At 39.3% G+C, this 21465-nt stretch overlaps 1 protein-coding gene across 1 annotated transcript; it reads left to right on the forward strand.

Annotated features, from left to right (window-relative positions):
- The first annotated feature begins 1877 nt into the window (after nt 1-1877).
- On the forward strand, nt 1878-11996 carry LOC124276035 (carbonyl reductase [NADPH] 1-like). Its single transcript, XM_046711677.1, has 8 exons — nt 1878-1955; nt 4193-4274; nt 6661-6837; nt 7134-7248; nt 8035-8163; nt 9337-9478; nt 9879-9942; nt 11294-11996. The coding sequence occupies exons 1-8, from the start codon at nt 1932-1934 to the stop codon at nt 11386-11388; spliced, it is 828 nt and encodes a 275-aa protein (XP_046567633.1). The 5' UTR covers nt 1878-1931; the 3' UTR covers nt 11389-11996.
- Nucleotides 11997-21465: the final 9469 nt, after the last annotated feature.

Raw genomic sequence — 21465 nt, forward strand, 5'->3', positions numbered from 1 at the left:
GTGGGCTAGCACTATAAAACCAGCTTAAGTCTGGGCTAGTACAAGCAGCCGCACATGCACATACACACGCATGCACGTCGTCATATGAGCGAAATATTCTCAAGCACGACGTTAAACCCAATTTCACCTCACCTCACCTCACTTTGCTCTGGTTAAAGTCCATTTAATGTGTTGGGCGCAAACGCAACCGGGATAATCCAAGTAGTCCTAAACCTCTGGTAGGCTGATATCATATTGCATGGGCAAAATACCTTTATCTACAGTATATTTTAAAATTTCCCCTTAGTAGGTACGGTATTATTCCTCTTGTATCGATATTCGAGCAATATATAGAAGGTAGACCAGGGAAAAGGTTTCATATATTTGTACCAATGTGGGGAAATGAACCCCAATCGGCCTAATGTACAAACACTTCAACCACTGCCCTACCCTGCTATCGCACACTTCCTAGTGGAGGATCTAGTAAGAACATGTTATTGCTATTGTCCTTGAAGCAGGATTTTTGTAGAACATGTTATTGCTATTGTCCTTAAAGCAGGATTTTTGTAGAACATGTTATTGCTATTGTCCTTGGTAGGATTTTTGTAGAACATGTTATTGCTATTGTCCTTAAAGCAGGATTTTTGTAGAACATGTTATTGCTATTGTCCTTAAAGCAGGATTTTTGTAGAACATGTTATTGCTATTGTCCTTGAAGTCCTTAAAGCAGGATTTTTGTAGAACATGATATTTTTGTAGAACATTTTATTGATGCTGTCCTTAAAGCAGGATTTTTGTAGAACATGTTATTGCTATTGTCCTTAAAGCAGGATGTTTGTAGAACATGTTATTGCTATTGTCCTTAAAGTAGTATTTTTGTAGAACATTTTATTGATACTGTCCTTAAAGCAGGATGTTTGTAAAACAGGTTATTGCTATTGTCCTTAAAGCAGGATTTTTGTTGAACATGTTATTGCTATCGTCCTTAAAGCAGGATTTTTGTAGAACATGTTGTTGCTATCGTCCTTAATGCAGGATTTTTGTTGAATATGTTTTTGCTATTGTCCTTAAAGCAGGCTTCTTGTTGAACATGTTACTGCTATTGTCTTTTAAAGCAGGCTTTTTGTAGAACATGTTATTACTATTGTCCATAAAGCAGGCTTTTTGTAGAACATGTTATTGCTATTGTCCTTAAAGCAGGATCTTTGTACAACATGTAATTGCTATTGTCCTTAAAGTAGGATTTTTGTAGAACATGTTATTGCTATTGTCCTTAAAGTAGTATTTTTGTACAACATGTTATTGCTATTGTCCTTAAAGTAGTATTTTTGTACAACATGTAATTGCTATTGTCCTTATAGTAGTATTTTTGTAGAACATGTTATTGCTATTGTCCTTAAAGTAGTATTTTTGTAGAACATGTTTTTGCTATTGTCCATAAAGTAGTATTTTTGTAGAACATGTTATTGTTATTGTCCATAAAGTAGTATTTATAAAGTAGTATAAAAGTTTTTTAAAACATGTAATTGCTATTGTCCATAAAGTAGTATTTTTGTAGAACATGTAATTGCTATTGTCCTTAAAGCAGGATTTTTGCAGAACGTGTTATTGCTATTGTCCATAAAGTAGTATTTTTGTAGAACATGTTATTGCTATTGACCTTAAAGTAGTATTTTTGTAGAACATGTTATTGCTATTGTCCTTAAAGTAGTATTTTTGTAGAACATGTTATTGCTATTGTCCTTAAAGTAGGATTGTTGTAGAACATGTAATTGCTATTGTCCTTAAAGTAGGATTGTTGTCGATACGAACACGTATGTACCACTACAATATTGAATGCCTCAACATGTGACACTACTACCAAGCTACAACCCACTATCTGTTGACCTCGTGTGATTGATAAACACGGCTTATAACGGCGGCGGGTCAACTGAGCGTCACTAGAAGCGATCATGTCGTCCAAGCTTGTAGCCGTGGTAGGTTTACCTTCTGTTTACTTTACGAACCGGCGCATCTTATTTAAACGCTCTTCAATGCGAGTGTCATCAAATCTTTTATTTCTTTCTCTATACTGAAATGTGTCACAATAGCACAATTACCTCGTTTAATTGTGCAGATGGATTAACGTTGGAAGCGTCCTGTTGCTGTATCTTGGCTTTCTATGGCACTCGACCAATGCCACTTTTTCATTATATTCATTGTTTCAGCCTCGGTAATTTACCATAGACATATAACATCAAATTTGTAACCGCCATTGCGAGTGATGTTCATATGTTGATTTATTTGAGTGACATTCTAGACGTTGGTGGTATAGAGATGACCAAACTTTATGGATGAAAACGGTATAAGAATCTATACCGAAACGTTGCCATTGTCAAATAAGAAGTTGATCATTCATAAAGTTTTGTCATATCTATGTTCGTAGGTTATTGATAGCTTGCCCTTCCACTCACAGCCACCCAGGTCAAGTTGGTATCGGGCGGTCCCCGAAAAGGTCACTGTACTGAGACAGGCCAGTAATGTCTAGTCTCAGGTAGTTACGTTGTTGTGGCTGTTGATGCTGTATCTCAGGCAGTCGCTCTGTTTTGTGCCTGGTAGTATATAACTTAACTGTATTAAACAACTCAGGTGTATTAATGTTTAAGATGTTTCGTGTCTTTAATTTTCCCAAACGAAAAACCCGGGGCGCACAAGGAAAGAATGCAATGCGGTTACATTGGGGCTCTACAGTTTTCTTTTCAACAAACTATAAAAGTTAAAAATCAGAACCTTTGATGTTTCAGGTCAAGCTTTATTCTGACATAAATGAACGTAGAACGTCACTGAATCATAGGGGATAGCCTAGTGGTTAGGTCCGGGTTGTACATGGGTACAATGTCTGAAGCCCTGTTCTGGTGTCCTCCGTCGTGATATTGCTGGAATATTGCTAAAATAGGCGTAAACCCCAACTCACTCACAATTGCTTCAAACGTTGATGAAGTAGAATGTACAGTTTGCTCTGATCGATCAAACTGTGTTGACTATTTCTGACATCAAGTTGACATATACTTTCTTTTCATGTGTTGTTTCTGGATTTATAATGCTCACATAGTCAGAATGTATTTAAAACAATGCATAATAAACTGAAGCCCCGGCTAATCTAACTGGGGTGGCCATTTGTTTAGGAATTAAACTCTGACATATATCGACCACTCGAGCTGCATTTTGGACTTTGTATGGAATTGTCATCAGACGTTGTTATTTGACAAGTGACACTGATTGTTAACTATGGCTACAGTTACTATAGCAGTGAATGACAAATAGGTCAAACAGGTTGCACATTTTTTATGAAATATATTAAATGAAACATATATCAAATATTAAGATATGTTTTGGTACATTAAAAAATTCCCAAAATTTAATGGCACATTGATGAAAGAGTATACATTTAGTCGGCATTAATTACTGATGGTCTAATGAACGTTTAATACAACCGACTCTGTGAAGTCAAGCAGCTAAAGCCATCAATTTAACGTATAATTAGGAGTAAGAGTACCCATCAGATTATACATCTTGGATACATCCGGAATATTTTGAGAGATGAGCTCACAATTATTATTTGTTAAAGTTCAAACAAAGGCGACAACAATATCTAGCCTTGTAAACCCACCTGAAGGAATACTTCTAAGAGGCTTCGCTACAAGATCGACGGCCGTTGACAGTACTTTATATTTTTTGCATTACGCCACGCTGAACTTACGTCACGCCGTCATTTTAATTTGACGCCCCGTAATCAAGCGTGACCCTGGTAACCGAGGTGAAGGTCACGTCAGTCATTGCCTTGTACAGTCTCCTTCTCTGCAACTAACACGTTTAGCACCATAATGTTAAGCAGTCGGATGCAAGCGTTCTCGTACTTCAGCTATAATAGTTCAGGGCAAAACCGCACTTTATAACACGATAAATGGGGGGAGAAGCGAAATGTATTTTGTTAAACACGTGTGTGGATTCTGGAATAGATAAGTTCCCAGTAACAAACATATGCTGGTGGCACGTAAGGACCTAATGCATCGGGTGGACAGGATCGGTGACTGAGTTAACGTTGGACGCTGCTCACAACATCCATCACTGGTTTTGTCCTGAATCAAGTAGTTAGAGGCCACTTCAGCCTGCTGGCATGTTGCGTTAGTCAACAAACAAACAAAGAATATCCGGTTGTTTACGTTGTTTTCAGGTGACAGGAGCCAACAAGGGGGTGGGGTTTGGTGTTGCAAGGGCGCTGTGCAAACAGTTTGACGGTGACGTCATTCTTACAGGTGAGTGGGAGTAGTGTATTAAAGTTCACTCTACAGCCTATCAGTCGTAAAGTGTTATATATAGTATGTGTTCATCAGAGTAATCTGGGGCCCGAACCACAAAGCGTTCTTAATGTTACGGGGGCGGTGGGGTAGCCTAGTGGTAAAAGCGTTGGCTCGCCATGCCGAAGACCCGAGTTCGAATCCCCACATGGGTACAATGTGTGAAGCCCATTTCTGGTGTCCCCCGCCGTGATGTTGCTGGAATATTGCTTAAAGCGGCGTGAAACCAAACTCAGTCAGTCAGTCTTAATGTTACGAGTTATCGTAACTGTTTAGTTTGTCATATACTTACGAATGACATAGACCTACGAACGCTTTGTGGATCGGGTCCCTGTTTACTACCGGGAGCATTGTAAATATTCCAGTCAATGTGTTGATTGCAATGAGTAAATGCATATACCATATATGCTTGTTCGGAGTTGTCTGTCTCTGGCGTAAAGTATATTTTAAAGTATGATAAAATTGCAAGAGGATTAATATGTTTTTGCTGAAAATAATCTCACTTTTTGACGTCGAACACTGCTAGGTAGTACAGGATATTATTTTATCCAAGTTACAGAAAGTGATTTTGTAACATGGTATTTAGCTCAGACTGGCAAAGTCAGAAGAATAAGGTATTTTGGACAAGAAGTTGAAGCACTTTACGTAACCGGTGCTACGACATTTGTAAGCCAATGATGTACTGTAGAGTTACGATAGGTCGCAACTTTATGGATCCTGCGGCCCGATCCACAAAGCTTTCGTAACGTTACGACCTGTCTAAACTCTACAGTTTGTATAGTTTATCATAGGCTTACGAATGTCGTACCGCGATGACATTCGCCACAAAACGTTCCTAACGTTACGATATGATATCGTTCAATAACCATCAAAATTTTTCCCTTCCCGGGGGAACTTGATATATAACATAGCATATATGTAACATAACAGATACAACATCTGTTTAATATATATTATTAATATCATTACTAGGGCTGGATATTTTCTCTGATTTACATATTGCGATATATTGCAATAATTTAAGAGATATTGCAATATATTTTGTGATATATTGACTGGAAGGTTTCTGCCCAAGTGCGTACATCATAAATTCATATTAGCTCTCTTTGTGCGACATCATCTTCTCCGTTACACCATACTTTCAGGCTCCCCGTCCCCATTGTGTATGGCTGTATACCAATCGTTTACAGATAAATAAAATAACATAGAGCCTTAATGTGGAATATGTTGCACCAACGTTTTGCGAACATAATGATAAAGGTAATAGTATAACATGATTTTCATAGTCAGTGTTGTTTGCTTAAACAGAATGTACTTCAGTGCAGTATGTAATTATTGTTACTGTATGTGATTCATTCAGATTCAATGTGTTAACATGAACTATTCCCAAATGAAACAAAAACAAGATTTAGTTGAACTACTTGAGATTAAAATCGCATGTGACCTCCAATAGCTAAGATCCTTGACTGGAATGTCATTATACAGTCCTACATTTTTTCTAAGACTCAGGCCTGTAGGATAAATTGATATCACATGCCCCATTATGAAACAAACAAAAATAACAAAATACTGTGAACTGTGAAATGGTCACTCAGAGCCAGAGGCTCTGCCTAAAAGTCCAAATAAAAATTGGTCCATTTGAGGCCACTTAATTTCCTCCAAATGAGACCATTCAAACCCACAAAACGTAAAGTATTTGGTAGACTATTTGGCAATTTTGGAGCCACTTATATTGACACTTCCACTTGTAAAATGTTACATGAAACCAACAGAAATAAAAGTATATTTGGCACTTTTAGAGCACATTTGTTTGCTATGGAAATCAAGGGCAGATAATTCAAATGGAGCTAACTCTGGATGACCCAATATATTGCAGAATCTCAACCATATGGCGATAATCGTATCGCGAGATACTGTACCGGTATATACCGGTTTACCGGTAATATTGCACAGCCCTAATCATTACGACTCAGAAGTCGTCTGATTAAGGGTGTAGCATTCAAGGACTCACAGAACAGCTTCCAAAACATATTATGGTAGACACCTGCAGGACCCCGTTCCACAAAACGATCGTAGCGCTAAGATGATCGTAATCCCAATTTTCATAGACTTACGACTGTCTTAGCGACTTTAAGCCTATATTTTAGCTCTCTTTGCACTAAGATAGTCGTAATTGCCATACATTGATATGCATGTGGAAAGGGGTTCGTTACTTCTTCTTAAACCCATAAACACATGCTCACGATACTACTTGGAACTGAACAATCGACACCTTGATTCAACACAGATTTCTTATGGATGTGAGAAGGGTTGATTTAAACCTTGGAAAATCTCTCATATGTAGCTCGAGATAATGACCGCGGTCAGCAGGCTGTCGCTGACCTGAACCAGGAGGGACTCCGGCCTCGTTTCCATCAACTGGACATCACCGACACCGACAGCGTGGACGCCCTAGCGACGTTCCTGGGGGACAACTACGGCGGGCTTGATGTCCTGGTCAATAACGCTGCCATAGCTTACAAGCTACACGACTGACTGACTGAGTTTAGTTTTACGCCGTTTTAGCAATATTCCTGCAACATCACGGCGGGGGACACCAGAAGTGGGCTTCACACATTGTGCCCATGTGGGGATTCAAACCCAGGTATTCGGCGTACAAGGTACACGAAAAAATTAGGCTGGAATATAGATGTAGGTCGTACATATGATAACATTTAACGTGAGTTGCATGTGTAAGTAGAACGGTGTCCGATCAGTTTGTGTACATGTGATACTTCTTGAAACTGAGTCATCTTAAAGATATGTGTTGTCATTTTCAGGGCGATTCACCTGCGCCATTCTCGGAGCAGGCTCGGGAGTCTGTCAGATGTAACTTTACAGGGACTCTCAGCGTTACCCGGGCGCTGATGCCCCTTCTCCGTCCTCACGGCAGGTTGGTCGTCTGTAACGACAATCAATACTACAGCAGTCATTACTACTTCTAATACCACCACCCCATCACCACAAGTACTACTACTACTACTACTACTACTACAGCCATTACTACTACTACTACTACTACTACTACTACTACTACTACTACTACTACTACTGCCACAGCCATTACTACTTCTAATACCACCACCCCATCACCACAATACACTACTACTACTACTACACTACTACTACACTACCACTACTACTACCACTACTACTACTACTACTACTACTACCACAACAACCGCAGCCACCACAATTGAGTCAGTGACCCATGTATCGTTTCTTTGAATTCAATTTTCCGGGGGAGGGGCTAGCCTAGTGCTTTAGCGTTCTCTAGTCACGCCTAAGACCAGCGTTAAACCGTCGGTCGTCAGATCGAACACCCAGTGTGGATTTCCTCAAAATGTTCCTTACTGGTGTATTTCCGTCTTCATAGAAGAGGCAGTCGGGTAGCCTAGTGGTTGAAGTGTTCGCTCACCGACATGTCGACAATGTGTGAAGCCCATTTCTGGTGTCCCCGCCGTGATATTGTTGGAACATTGCTTAAAGTGGCGTAAAACCAAACTCGCTCACTCACTCAATTTTCCGAAAACAGCAGCACTCTCTTTAGCACGAAGGGTAGATAATTCGACACATGTAGATTATTTTAGCTTCGACTAAGACATGTTCCACTAAATGTACTTGTTTTAGTCAGTTATTAAACGTGTACAACATATTGACACACACATCTCTGTTTCAGGGTAGTTATAGTGTCCAGCGAAGCTTCTAAGCGAGCGGTGGATAAATGTTCTTCAGAACGACAGGCGCAGTTCCGAGATCCCAGCTTGACCATGGAGGGATTGCAGTCACTGATGGCGGAGTTTGTACAGTGAGTGCATCCTCGGCAGACAGGGGACCCATATTTCCTTTGGAATTGGCAAGAGCTCATTATCACCCTCCGACGTTTTATTATATACCTATATACACCGTAAACCTTTCCCTTACAATCCTTTCGTGTGCCACAAATGAACAGCATTTGCCATTATTGCATACAAAAGAAAATTAAATGCCTGAAAACGATGACGATATTTACAAGTCTCTCTGATATATATTCATAGTCACTTAAATGATCATTTATATTTCAAAACCTTTCAACATGTGCAACTTTGTCAGCCAAATGAAACGTACATTTCAAATGGTGGTCATATGGTTCTTGGAATTCATGTTCATTTCCTAACATGCAGTATGTTGTATTGTCCTTTCGTGTGGGTGAGTTTAGCAATATTCCAGCTATATGGCGGCGGTCTGTAAATAATCGAGTCTGGACCAGACAATCCAGTGATCGACAGCGTGAGCATCAATCTACGCAATTGGGATACGATGACATGTATCAACCAGGTCAGCGAGCCAGACCACCTGGTCCCGTTAGTCGCCCCTTACGACAAGAAGGGGTTACTGAAGATCAATTCTAACCCGGATCTTCACGGGTCTCGTTTTTTGTTCGTGACATGTGAGCTTCGACATATCCAATTTTGTTTTATTGAACTGCAGCGTAGGTGGTTAAAGTTCAATTGAAATGAACACTCATGCTATCAACCTCTGGTTTGTCTGGTCCAGTCTATTTTACATATATGATGTTGAATATGAAAGCGAAAACGTTTGCAGTGATAACAGTCATTAACGGACAAGCCAGTTATGTAATAGAAAGATGCTATATTTAAAACTGGCAAAAGGATAATTTTAACCATCGATCATGTTAATTCAAGACCTACCAACTTTTTCACAGTATATTTGGGAAGAAGGATCGACACTATGTTAAACCGTGTCGTCAGATCGAACATCCGGAGTGGATTTCCTCAAAATGTTCCTTACGGGTGTGTTTCTGTCTTCATAGGAGGGGCGATGGGGTAGCCTAGTGGTTAAAGCGTTCGCCGTATTAGAACAGAGGTTCGTAGGAAGATATGACAAGTAACCTCTGTGGGAAGTATTATTCACACTGCGAACTGATTATGAATGTCAACCAACACAGTTGTTATAAAATACACTATGTTATCAACATTAGGGATGCCGCCGCAGGAACACATCAAGAGCGGGGCTGGCCGAACACCGCTTACGGGGCGTCCAAGATCGGTGAGACGGTGATGGCGTTTATACTCACGCGAGAACTCGCTGCAGACCCGCGAGAGGATATAATTGTCAATGGTGTAAGTCTCGTCACCAGCCTGTGTTTTTCAGTTTCATACATATTTTTCATATACACGTATATAGGTATTGAGACATACTCGTCAGCTGTTGCTGTTCCGACTTTCTGGAATGTTGGTTATTTATATCTTAATGTACCTGGTTATTTCTGTCATTATGTATTCAATATGATATGTGCCATTATTAACATAATAAACGATTTCTAATGGGAGAGTTCTAAGTCTTCATATATAAGAATTATGCCTGCTGATAAATCCAGTTCTTACTTTATGTTCTTAAATCCAAAATAGCAAGCTTTATATAATTCGATTATCTGAGTGACTAACAATGATAAGGTGATCCGTACACGGCCATGGAGTAATAACTGTTGTAATTCAGATGACGTCACCATGTCTGTTTCAGTGTTGCCCTGGTCACGTGGACACAGACATGTCCAGTCACAAGGGTCCGCTGACCATCGACCAAGGTAAATACCCACCACACTCCCAGCTACAAGTAGTTGCTGCTATAGCTGGTGTGAATAGAGTTGAATGAGGAGCGGGCAGGATTGTGCATTGTACATTGAACTGAACGACGGGTGTGAATGGAGTTGAATGAGGAAGAGACAGGGTTGTGTATTGTACATTGAACTGAAGGAGGGGTGTGAATAGAGTTGAATGACAAAATGACAGGGTTGTGTATTGTACATTGAACTGAAGGAGGGGTGTGAATAGAGTTGAATGACAAAATGACAGGGTTGTGTATTGTACATTGAACTGAAGGACGGGTGTGAATAGAGTTAAATGACAAATTGACAGGGCTGTGTATTGTACATTGAACTGAAAGACGGGTGTGAATAGAGTTGAATGACAAATTGACAGGGTTGTGTATTGTACATTGAACTGAAGGACGGGTGTGAATAGAGTTGAATGACAAATTGACAGGGTTGTGTATTGTACATTGAACTGAAGGGCGGGTGTGAATAGAGTTGAATGAGGAACAGACAGGGTTGTGTATTGCACGTTGAACTGAAGGAGGGTGTGAATACAGTTGAATGACAAATTGACAGGGTTGTGTATTGTACATTGAACTGAAGGAGGGGTGTGAATAGAGTTGAATGACAAATTGGCAGGGTTGTTTATTGTACATTGAACTGAAGGACGGGTGTGAATAGAGTTTAATGACAAATTGACAGGGTTGTGTATTGTACATTGAACTGAAGGACGGGTGTGAATTGAGTTGAATGACAAAATGACAGGGTGGTGTATTGTACATTGAACTGAACGATGGGTGTGAATAGAGTTGAATGACAAAATGACAGGGTTGTGTATTGTACATTGAACTGAAGGACGGGCGTGAATAGACTTTAATGACACATTGACAGGGTTGTGTATTGTACATTGAACTGAAGGAGGGGTGTGAATAGAGTTGAATGACAAACTGACAGGGTTGTGTATTGTACATTCAACTGAAGGACGGGTGTGAATAGAGTTTAATGACAAATTGACAGGGTTGTGTATTGCACATTGAACTGAAGGACGGGTGTGAATTGAGTTGAATGACAAAATGACAGGGTTGTGTATTGTACATTGAACTGAACGATGGGTGTGAATAGAGTTGAATGACAAAATGACAGGGTTGTGTATTGTACATTGAACTGAAGGACCGGTGTGAATAGAGTTGAATGAGGAACAGACAGGGTTGTGTATTGTACATTGAACTGAAGGACCGGTGTGAATACAGTTGAATGAGGAACAGACAGGGCTGTGTACTGTACATTGAACTGAAGGGCTGGTGTAAAACGTTCCGGATGACACTGTTTTCTCTGCCTGTTTCAGGTGCCGATACTCCCGTCTTCTTGGCGCTGCTACCCTCAGGCGTGGAAGGACCAAAGGGTCAGTTCTGTCGTCTCAGAAAGGCCGAGGATTGGTGACATGGAACCAAGGGTCCTGATTCCACCCAGCCATTGCAGAAGAATATGTGCCGTCTCTGAACTATGGAATACTGTAAGAGACATTCTCGTAATCACGACCACTGAAAGCGAGCCAAATATGACAAAAGAGCGAGGCCGCGAGATCGCCAGAATGTCGCTTACAGATTCAACACTGAACACACTGCCCTTAATACCGTGGTAATCTATCCACCATCCCAAAACCTGAAAGCACGAGTGGACGTACACCTATCAGACTCAAGCACTAATGTTATTATTTAAACAAGGTGTTGTGTTCGTAGATATTAAATTTTCATTGTCCATAGTCGTATGTAAAGTGAGGAAAAGGCTTCTGTATTTTGAGGAACATGACGTTTCGGAGTATATTGTTACTCATTCATCAGGTGATACCAATATACCCCGAAACGTCTACGAATATATAACGAACCGTAGTGTTCTTCAGAATGCAGTAGGTTACATCCATACATTTTTTTCTGCTTTTTGTGTATCACTTCTAAATGCCAGGCCTAAAGATTTCATTATTGTATATGTCTCTTTTGTATTTGATTTACATAACCTTAAATCATTAAAAAACGAAATGATAAATCTTTTGAATTATTAACTTTTATTTATGCAGCGTTGGGTGTTATCTTACAGTGCCTGCTGGAAATTGGATTGAAAATTAATATATTTGCAGATTATTATATCTTTGTATTAAAAATAAGTGATAACAGAATATCAGAATACATTTTAATAGTAGCCCAGGTAACGCGAGACAGTTTTAATAATGGCTGTTTATAAAGCGCCTATTCCCACGCACTTGTGCATGCTCAAAGCGCTACCACATTATTGCCGCGGGTAGCCCAAGCTGCCTGTGAGGTGCTAGAAGGTTATAGTCACATGACTTATCCCACCGGGTACCCATTCACGGCTGGGTGAACAGAGGCAATTGATGAACAAACTCACTTGCCTAAGGTGAGACCACATGTATCACATATACTTCGTTTTGGGGCAGGACTGAAGTCCTAGAAATTCTCAGGAGTCAAGCTGCCAAACACGGTCACCCATTCAAGGACAGTCCGCGACCAACGTTGCTTAACTTCTACTGATTTATGACCTTGGCTGTAAGCACAGGACCACAGGATTGATTGATTGAGTTTAGCTTTACGCCACATTCAGCAATACTACAGCTATATGGAGCGGTCTGTAAATAATCGAGTTTGGACCAGACAAGCAGTTGTTCAACAGCATGAGCATCAATCTACGCAATTGGGATACGATGACGTGTCAACCAAGTCAGCGAGCCTGACAACCCGATCCCGTTAGTCGCATCTGACGACAAGCATGGGTTAATTAACTAAAGATCAATTCTAACCCGGACCTTCACGGTTGCAGTACCACACACCACCACCGGTCTTGACGGACACCCTTGTGGAATGCATTCCGATTATTTGTCATCTCTGTGCCTCTGATATCCTCAGTAGTGTCGTTTTCAGTGAGAATGAAAACACTGCAAGACACCTGGGCCCACTTGCACAGAACGATCTTAGCGCTACAAAAGTGAAACAACATACCTTCTTGATTATCAAGGAAAGGATAATAGCGAATGGTGTCCGCGTGCGATTAACAATGGCCGTGACCTTTTCATTAACTCAAGAGCAGATAATTTTACTTTATACGCAAGATGGGAGTGGTTTCCCTTGGCATATGCCGTTGCCGTAGTAGTCTCTCATGCCCAATTGCAGAGCTCAACATACTTATATCTCTTTTTCGGTCATGGAGTGATTTTGTCTTAGTTTATCATTAAAGTAATCTACAATTAGATACAAGTTAACGTGCAAAATCAAGTTTCTTTCTCATCCATAAATCTAAATTTGATTATGCAATTTAAATATATACAAGTAGTCATCAAATAGGGATATACAAATGATGGGGTATTAAAATTTTCTGTTTCAAAAGAATTTCACTTTAAGAAAAAAATATTAATCAACGCAATAGGGTTAAATAATTAATATACTGTGAATACGTATTTAATAACTACTCTCTTGAAATATTATTTAATGCACGTATTTCCCTGCCAAGCATTCTTTACAACACTTCTGTAGCCATTGTTTTATTGTATTTTATTCTAGGTTATATTTAGGATTTTACCCCTCCCTCCCCCAACAGCTGCGTATTAAACAACGTCTCATTGACAACCATTGGCAAATCATACATTTAGGTGTTATATCATAAGGAAATACTGTTTATATTTGTTATTTTAAGTTCCACAATTAAGTCACTAAATCTAGATCCAAATTTATTCATGTATTTTTTCATATTTCAGTATTTTCATAAAACATGGGTAGGTATTTCTGTGGTTGTAATATCACATTCTCAGTTCATAAATCAAGACAGTTAGAATGTAGAAAAATATATGCTATCGTCCACGTAATCGGTTCCTTCTAAGATTTCTGGGACTTTTTCATGAAAATTCTGCAAGGTGCGATTGAGGGAGGTATGTATTGTGTGCTGGGACCAGTATCACTTTTTATTTGCGCAGCATGCTATGCGCACTTTGAGACAACTGTAGACGGGAGTCGAGTTTAAGAAATTCGTACCTCCACCGTTGAAGAGTTCGATCTTAACTAAGATCGCGATCTTAAATACACGCCGTCTTACAATCGCTCTAAGATCGGCTTTGTGCAAGTGGATTAGAGCAGTTGTATGGCGATTGTAAAGTTGATTGTAAGGCCCTAAGATTGATTGTAACTAAGATTGCTCTGTGCAAGTGGGCCCTGGGCCCACTTGCACAGAACGATCTTAGCGCTACAATTATTGTAAATCCATAAGATCGCGATCTTAGGCTTCGGCTACAATCGCCATCGACTTGCACAAAGCGATTGTAGGCTAAGATCGTTGTAAGTTACAATCGAAACTTACAATTGGTCCGGACCAATTGTAAGGAGCTAAGATCATTGTAGTCTGTGACAAAATGGTGTTCAAGTTTCACGCAAATAATCAGCTTTACGTTTGGAGATTGCTATTATATTGCATAAAACTGTACTGTATGATTCGCCTCGACACTTCAACACGGAGAATGCACAACCGATTTAACGTCGGATACATTGTTATTTGCTGTAGTGAACCACAGAACTATCGAGTTGATATCACAAAGTACTATTCCCTCCCGATTCAATGTTGGAATAAGAGTGAAACAACATACCTTTTTGATAATCAAGGAAGGATACTAGCAAATGGTGTCTGCGTGCGATTAACAATGGCCGTGACCTTTTCATTAACTCAAGAGCAGATAATTTTAGTTTATGGGCAAGATGGGAGTGGTTTCCCCTTGCTCATGCCGCTGCCGTAGAGTCTGTCATGCCCAATCGCAGAGCTCAAGATATTTTCTTTTCGGTGATGGAGTGATTTTGTCTTAGTTAATCATTAAAGTAATCAAAAATTAGATACAAGTTAACGTGCAAAATCAAGATTCAATTTAATTTCACTTTTAGAAAAATATTTATCAACGCAATAGGGTCATATCATTAATATACTGTGAATGAGTATTTAACAACCGCTCTCGATATATTATTTGATATTCGTATTTCCCCTGTCATGAATTCTTTACAACACTTCTGTAGCCATATTACATTTTCTTGTTATATTGTGAGAAAACCAATACTTCTAGGGTATATTTAGGATTTTACACACACAAAAAAAGAAGGAAAAAAAACAGCTGTGCATTAAACAATGTCTCATTGACAACCAGTGGCAAATCATGCATTTAGGTGTTATATCATAAGTAAATATTGTCGATATTTGATATATTATTATAATTTTCATCATTATTAAGTCACTAAATCTAGACCCAAATTTATGAATGCATTTTTTCGCAGTTCAATATTTTCATAAAACATGGGTAGGTATTTCCGTGGTTGAAATATCACATTCTCAGTTCATAAATCAAGACAGTTAAAATGTAGAAAAATATATGCTATCGTCCACGTAATCGTTTCCTTCGAAGATTTCTAGGAATGTTTTCATGAAAATTCTGCAAAGTGCGATTGAGGGAGGTATGTATTGTGTTCAGGGACCAGTATCACTCTCTATTTGCGCAGTATGCTATGCGCACTTGCAGACAACTGTAGACAGGAGTCGAGTTTAAGAAATTCGCACCTCCACCATTGAAGAGTGCGATCTTAGCTAAGATCGCGATCTTAAATCCATGCGGTCTTACAATCGCGCTAAGATTGGCTTTGTGCAAGTGGATGAGGGCAATTGTATGGTGATTGTAAAGTTGATTGTAAGGCCCTAAGATTGATTGTAACTAAGATTTCTCTGTGCAAGTGGGCCCTGATCTACACACCCAAGTGGATGCCTGAAAACACGGCATTTTAGAAAATGCATTAGTGGCATTCTGCATGCAGAGATGCCAACCCTATTTTGGGCCTAAGTGTAATACTAGAGGTCAAAAAGTGTAATTTGGACCTAAAAAGTGTAATACATGTACTTAAAACACTTACATAGTGAAAGGTGATAACTTTATAAAAATTACTTTTAAAAAGGTTTATTCACATGAATAGGAAAGACTCTAGACAGAAATACATGTGACCAATCTTTATGCAGTTCCATAGATAAAAAATTGTTGGTCAGGTGACACAAAATACTTTAATTCCTTACAAGTTAATTTGAATGAGCGCAATGCTAAGAGAAAGCGATGCCTATCGGTGTAAGGCCATTTCTGAACCCCTGCGTTATGAAAAATATTCCCCTGTGAAATTTTATCCACTTATTTATTTTCGCAAAACGGGTAGAAAAGCGTAATTTTCACAGATTAAGTGTAATGGCGTAATTTAATGTTCAAAATCGTAATAATTACGCCCAAAGCGTAAGGGTTGGCATCTCTGTGCATGTGCATTCAACGGTGAGTTCTGACGTCATCGTCAAACCTGGACGGCCATACACTTACGATGGAGCACAGTGCCGGTTCTAATTACCACCGACAGTACACTTGAAATTAACAGTGGCATGTTTTTATCTCAGAGATGTTAAAGTTTTTGCAAGGCGAATAATTATCTCTTTGTGCGGATTTTAGGAAGTTTTTGAAGTCGGCACAAAAGAGAAATATGCAGATTAGGTTAAGGTTTTCAGTTTTTTAAATTCAGCTACAATTTACTGATCAATGGTTTTGGCACACTTGGCAGAATGCAAGTTTCAAATTTGAGGTTTCAGGTATGTGTTCTGTCTATCGATTCATAGATTGAAGTTAGATCGTGTGACGTCTTCTTTACTGACGAGTGACGTATGTGTTGACGCCGTTTTAACATTATTTTAGCAATATCATGGAATGAAACACCTAAATATACCAATGTGGGAGATCAAACCCGGCCTTCGACATGACTAACGAACACTTTCAACACATGGCTACCAGAGGGTGCTCACAGTGAATGGCGTGAAGCAATATTCATGCAGCATTCATTCTGAGGGTGCATGGTGGCCCATTGTTTGGGCAGTAGAGTCGAGGGTGAACACTTACACTTTCGAAGCAATAATCGCAATAAATTACAGTCCCTTTGTACAATGTTCTCAGATCACACAATGATATTGTTTCCGAATTCTAAGAATACCTACACCTCCATAAGGTTCATTCTCCACTAAACGTGCATTTAACAGATAATGGCGTCGCTTTGGAATAGTTATAAAATGTTTTGTTGGTAATGAGCAATTGATATACCAAAGTGTACCTTATGATATGACAGTGTCAGAACATGTGTAACAGAAGTTATAGAAACTGATTTTATTTACTTTCAGGCTCTTAAATGTGCCAGTTTTACATAAATATGCATGTCGCTAGCCAACAGAGCAGTAACAATTATATATGTCATATTCGAAATAGTGAACAAATTGTCTTAATATTAGATCTTAATGTTGACTCGATAACAGAAGAATATATTTAGTACGATTCCAATACTTTAGTATGTCAGTGTTTTTCAAGCCTGGCTCAGAGGTAGGTGTCGCCAAAATAATTGACAGATACGTTACCTAAAATCATGTTGCATTATGAAATCAAAATTGAAGGTTTATAACAATAATTAGAATGTCATCTCAACCGCAAATGAATAGAAAACAATATTTAACAATCAGTGGATTGACGCATGCTTTCACAATATTATGTTTTTTTGAGAGAGTACTCTCAACTGTAACAAGTACGCGAAAATATCAACAGATACGTTACATATGTTGCCTCCCATTTTGGAATGAATCGTCCTACTTTCACCGACTCTCATACATGATCATCGTGCATGGAGTTTGTTGAGTAGTCTGGGAGTTATGGCCCTTTTCTGGCTTTAACTGTTTGTCCAACACATCTCAATACATGTTATGTCCAACAGATACGTTAAGAACAGATACGTTACCAATACGTTACCACCGTGTCAAAATTTGAATTTTCCGCGTTAAGAACTCAAGTTTGACGTGATAATTAACGATGTTTTTATCACAGAAGCATTTCTGGTTAGTAGGAAGGACGCATGAGAAGGAACGTCACCTATCTGAAAGGTATGTATTTATTGTCCATGCAATCTTGTTTCGTCGCCAGTCTAAATGTTGTAAAAACATGCTATATTGGGTTTTTGTTATGTTAACTATTTAATGCAAGGTTTATTTATAAATTACGATTATAATTAGCTTACTGTATAAACATGCATTGATGATTTACTGAAATCTTTCATGGTTGCATTTGGTAACGTATCTGTTGCACATTTTCAGCTGCACATTCTATCAGATTTCACTAACTTCACTAGATGGTAAAGCATGAAATTCTAGTTTTAGATAACCATCAACGATTCCTAAAGTCTAAATGGGGTTTTAATTTCAAGTGCAGACAGTCATGGCCAAAACAGGGGTCGAAATTAAAAAAGCCTATCGAGAACGCAAGAAGAAATCTGATGATAATCAACGTAACTGAACCAGACCCTACAGCTCCTACAGTACTGCAGCAGTTCTCGTTATCAGTATCAACCCCATCAGTACAACGTCTTCTTAGAAAGAGTAGCTGCACAATACAAAGCGCTCCATAATCTGAAAAAAAATTTGCCCAAAGGACATGCCGTGATACAGATGGACTTTGCGGACTTTATATGCTAGACCATGGATGAAATTCAGTCCGCATACTGGAATGCTACAGCAGCTCCATTACACCCAGTTGTTGTTTACTTCAGGAGTGACACAGTTTATTGAGTTTAGGTTTACGCCGCACTCAGCAATATTCCAGCTATATAGCATCAAGAGTGACACATAAGAATTTGGTCTATGTGTCAGGTGTCAGCTATCATAATGCTAATGCTGTGTACACCATCTTGCAGAAGCTGATACCTGAATTGAAAACTTTCTATCCAAAGCTCACGGATATCCAATACTGAATTGATAGTCCATCTTCCCAGTACAGAAACAGGTTTATGTTCAACACCATTGCAAAGCACACGGGATATATTGACAACATGCGAGCCAGATTGAATTATTTTTGATGTGGACATGGTAAAGGTCCGTGCGATGGGATATAGGGGACATCTAAACGTGTGGCAGCACATGCCATCAAACAAGGCATAGGTACAATTCAGGATGCCCATAATCATTACAAATGGGCATCTGAGAATGAGAAAACAATCCGGTATATTTTCTACTCCCAGGATGAGTATGATGCTGCGGCAGCCTAATTGCCTCACTGAAATCTAAGACAGTCCCTGGAACTGTGAAGATTCATGTTGTACAGTCTTCTTGAGACAGGGTTATCTTTGTTCGAGAGACATCTTGTTACTGTGACAACTGTCTGAACTGGAATCAACCATGTGACGGATGGATTGCCCATGAGCTGACGCCAGTAACAACCAACGTAACTGAACCAGACACTGCAGCTACTACAGACCTACAACAATCCACTCAACTCAACAATCCACATTATCAGATACACCTGGGGTTCTGCCAAAAGATACCGAGTTTACATCTATACATGTCTAACACCGCCCAAATGTGGGGGGTATGCTAGCTGTGAAGGATGATGATGACTGGTTTCCAGGACACGTGCTTGAGGTTGATATGGAGGATGCCGGTGCCTCTATATCCTTCATGGCAAAGAAAACTGTTCAAGGTAAAATCTGACTGCAATGGCCAGACCACCGTGATGCCATCTGGTGTACATTCCATGATATAATCATGCCAGTTGTAGTAACGTCCCTTGGGCGATTCAGAAAGTATTACAAAATGGCACCAGATCTTGTTCAGTCCGTCACAAATGCCAAGACCACTATGTGAACAGATACGTTACTGATTTCAGCTGCTGTTGTATCCGTGAGGGTTCACTGGTTTTAGTGTAGTTGTATCCTGCGTTGATCTCCTACATGTTAGTTTAAAGGTTAAAGGATTGTTCGTTTATTTATGTTCGTTTTATAGTGAACCAGATACGTGACGTGGGAGTGACAGATACGTGACAATTTGACTCTTGGTGAAAATAGTTTCTTGGAGAGGTTAAGGTAATATATTTTCATCTTTCTGTTCTTTAACCATATTGTGCACAGACAAATGCCTCATCTGGAGAAATATGTACTTTCTTGGTTCAATTCCCTTTTTTATGAAGAAAATGTTATGTTTGTAATCATTGAATAAATAGAGGAAGCTGTTTGTTCTTATCACCCAAACACTGTTTAGCATACTTCAAAGTACAACATGTACCCACTGGACATGTGTTTTGTACTACAAGAGGTATCAACAGTTCAATAAAATACATCAATATCTGATGTGTGCATGTTGTTTTGTATATAGTTCTCCCAGCTAACAAGTGATGTAGTAACGTGTCTGTCCATACACAGAAAGGGGTATATGAATGTTGACGACCATAACACCAGCACAAGCATCGCACAGTCCAGCCACTTCAGGAACATGCTCCCCTGACGTTACTCTGCAGCTTGCCTAACCAAATGGTAATCTATGAGACACTTTATTTCTCAGCACCCACACCCACCTATATGCACGTTTAGTGGAGAATGAGCCATAAAGAAGGCTGCTTCTGCCACTCTTGTGCAAGGTTTCAGCCAGGATAGGACAAACGCCTTGTGGAAGGAGTTTACAACACTTTTCTCAGTAATATAAGGAATGTTGCAGTTGAATGAGTTTGGGATAAGGCCAAAGATTCTAGTTGTATCAGGTTCAGGTGGAAGATCTGATGAAGGTCTTTGATGTTTACCATTTCGATAACACCCGAACCACTGGTATGGTGCCCACAATAATATACACATAGTCAGGGCAAATTGAGATTCGAACTCACAATGCAGGAGTCTGGCATGACATTGACTTTGACTCTGACTTGATGTTTGGGGTTTGTTTCAGTAACCCCAAAGCCCCTCCTGGGATTACACAAAAGTTGTAATGAAGTCTGGTGTTGTGGAACCAATATCAGAATAGAAAAAGTAGAATACATCTCTTGGATTGAGATGCTGTATGTGTCAGTTTGTGGAAGTCTCTGAACAGTAGTTGCTGAAAACGTGACAACTCTCTTGATGACAATAAAATACTACTAGTCAATTCTCTGCATTTATTTGCATATATTTAATGCAATGACACAGTCAATAATATACCTCTGGTTTCTCTCACACTCACATACACATATTTAACTATTCAAACTCAACAACAAGGAATCATCTACGCTCACAGATCTGTATGTACTACATCACAACTGACTTCACACAGCAACATCTGGACCAGCTGCTGTCCCAGTCACGGGCAGTATCCATCTATCAACTTCTGTGATGAGGCATACCACAAATACCTGCACCTAGAACTAGGCCTGACTATCGATATAGATCACAGAGATCAATAATCGTTAACTAAATATCGGAGATGCAACTGAGCAAAAATGCCAAACATGTCTGAAATAAATAAATATATATTTCACATCACTGGTGAGTGGTGACATGTTTTTCCATGGATTATTAACAAGACAGCGTTCTGAACATAATTTAGAAGCAGACCATGAATAAAGTCCTTGATTGTGTGAGAAAATTATAACTTTTTTCTGTCACAGAAGTTAACATGCAATATTATCGA

This window comes from Haliotis rubra, unplaced genomic scaffold (assembly GCF_003918875.1).
Source record: "Haliotis rubra isolate DU_JTF1 unplaced genomic scaffold, ASM391887v1 Scf205, whole genome shotgun sequence".
Lineage (NCBI taxonomy): Eukaryota > Metazoa > Mollusca > Gastropoda > Lepetellida > Haliotidae > Haliotis > Haliotis rubra.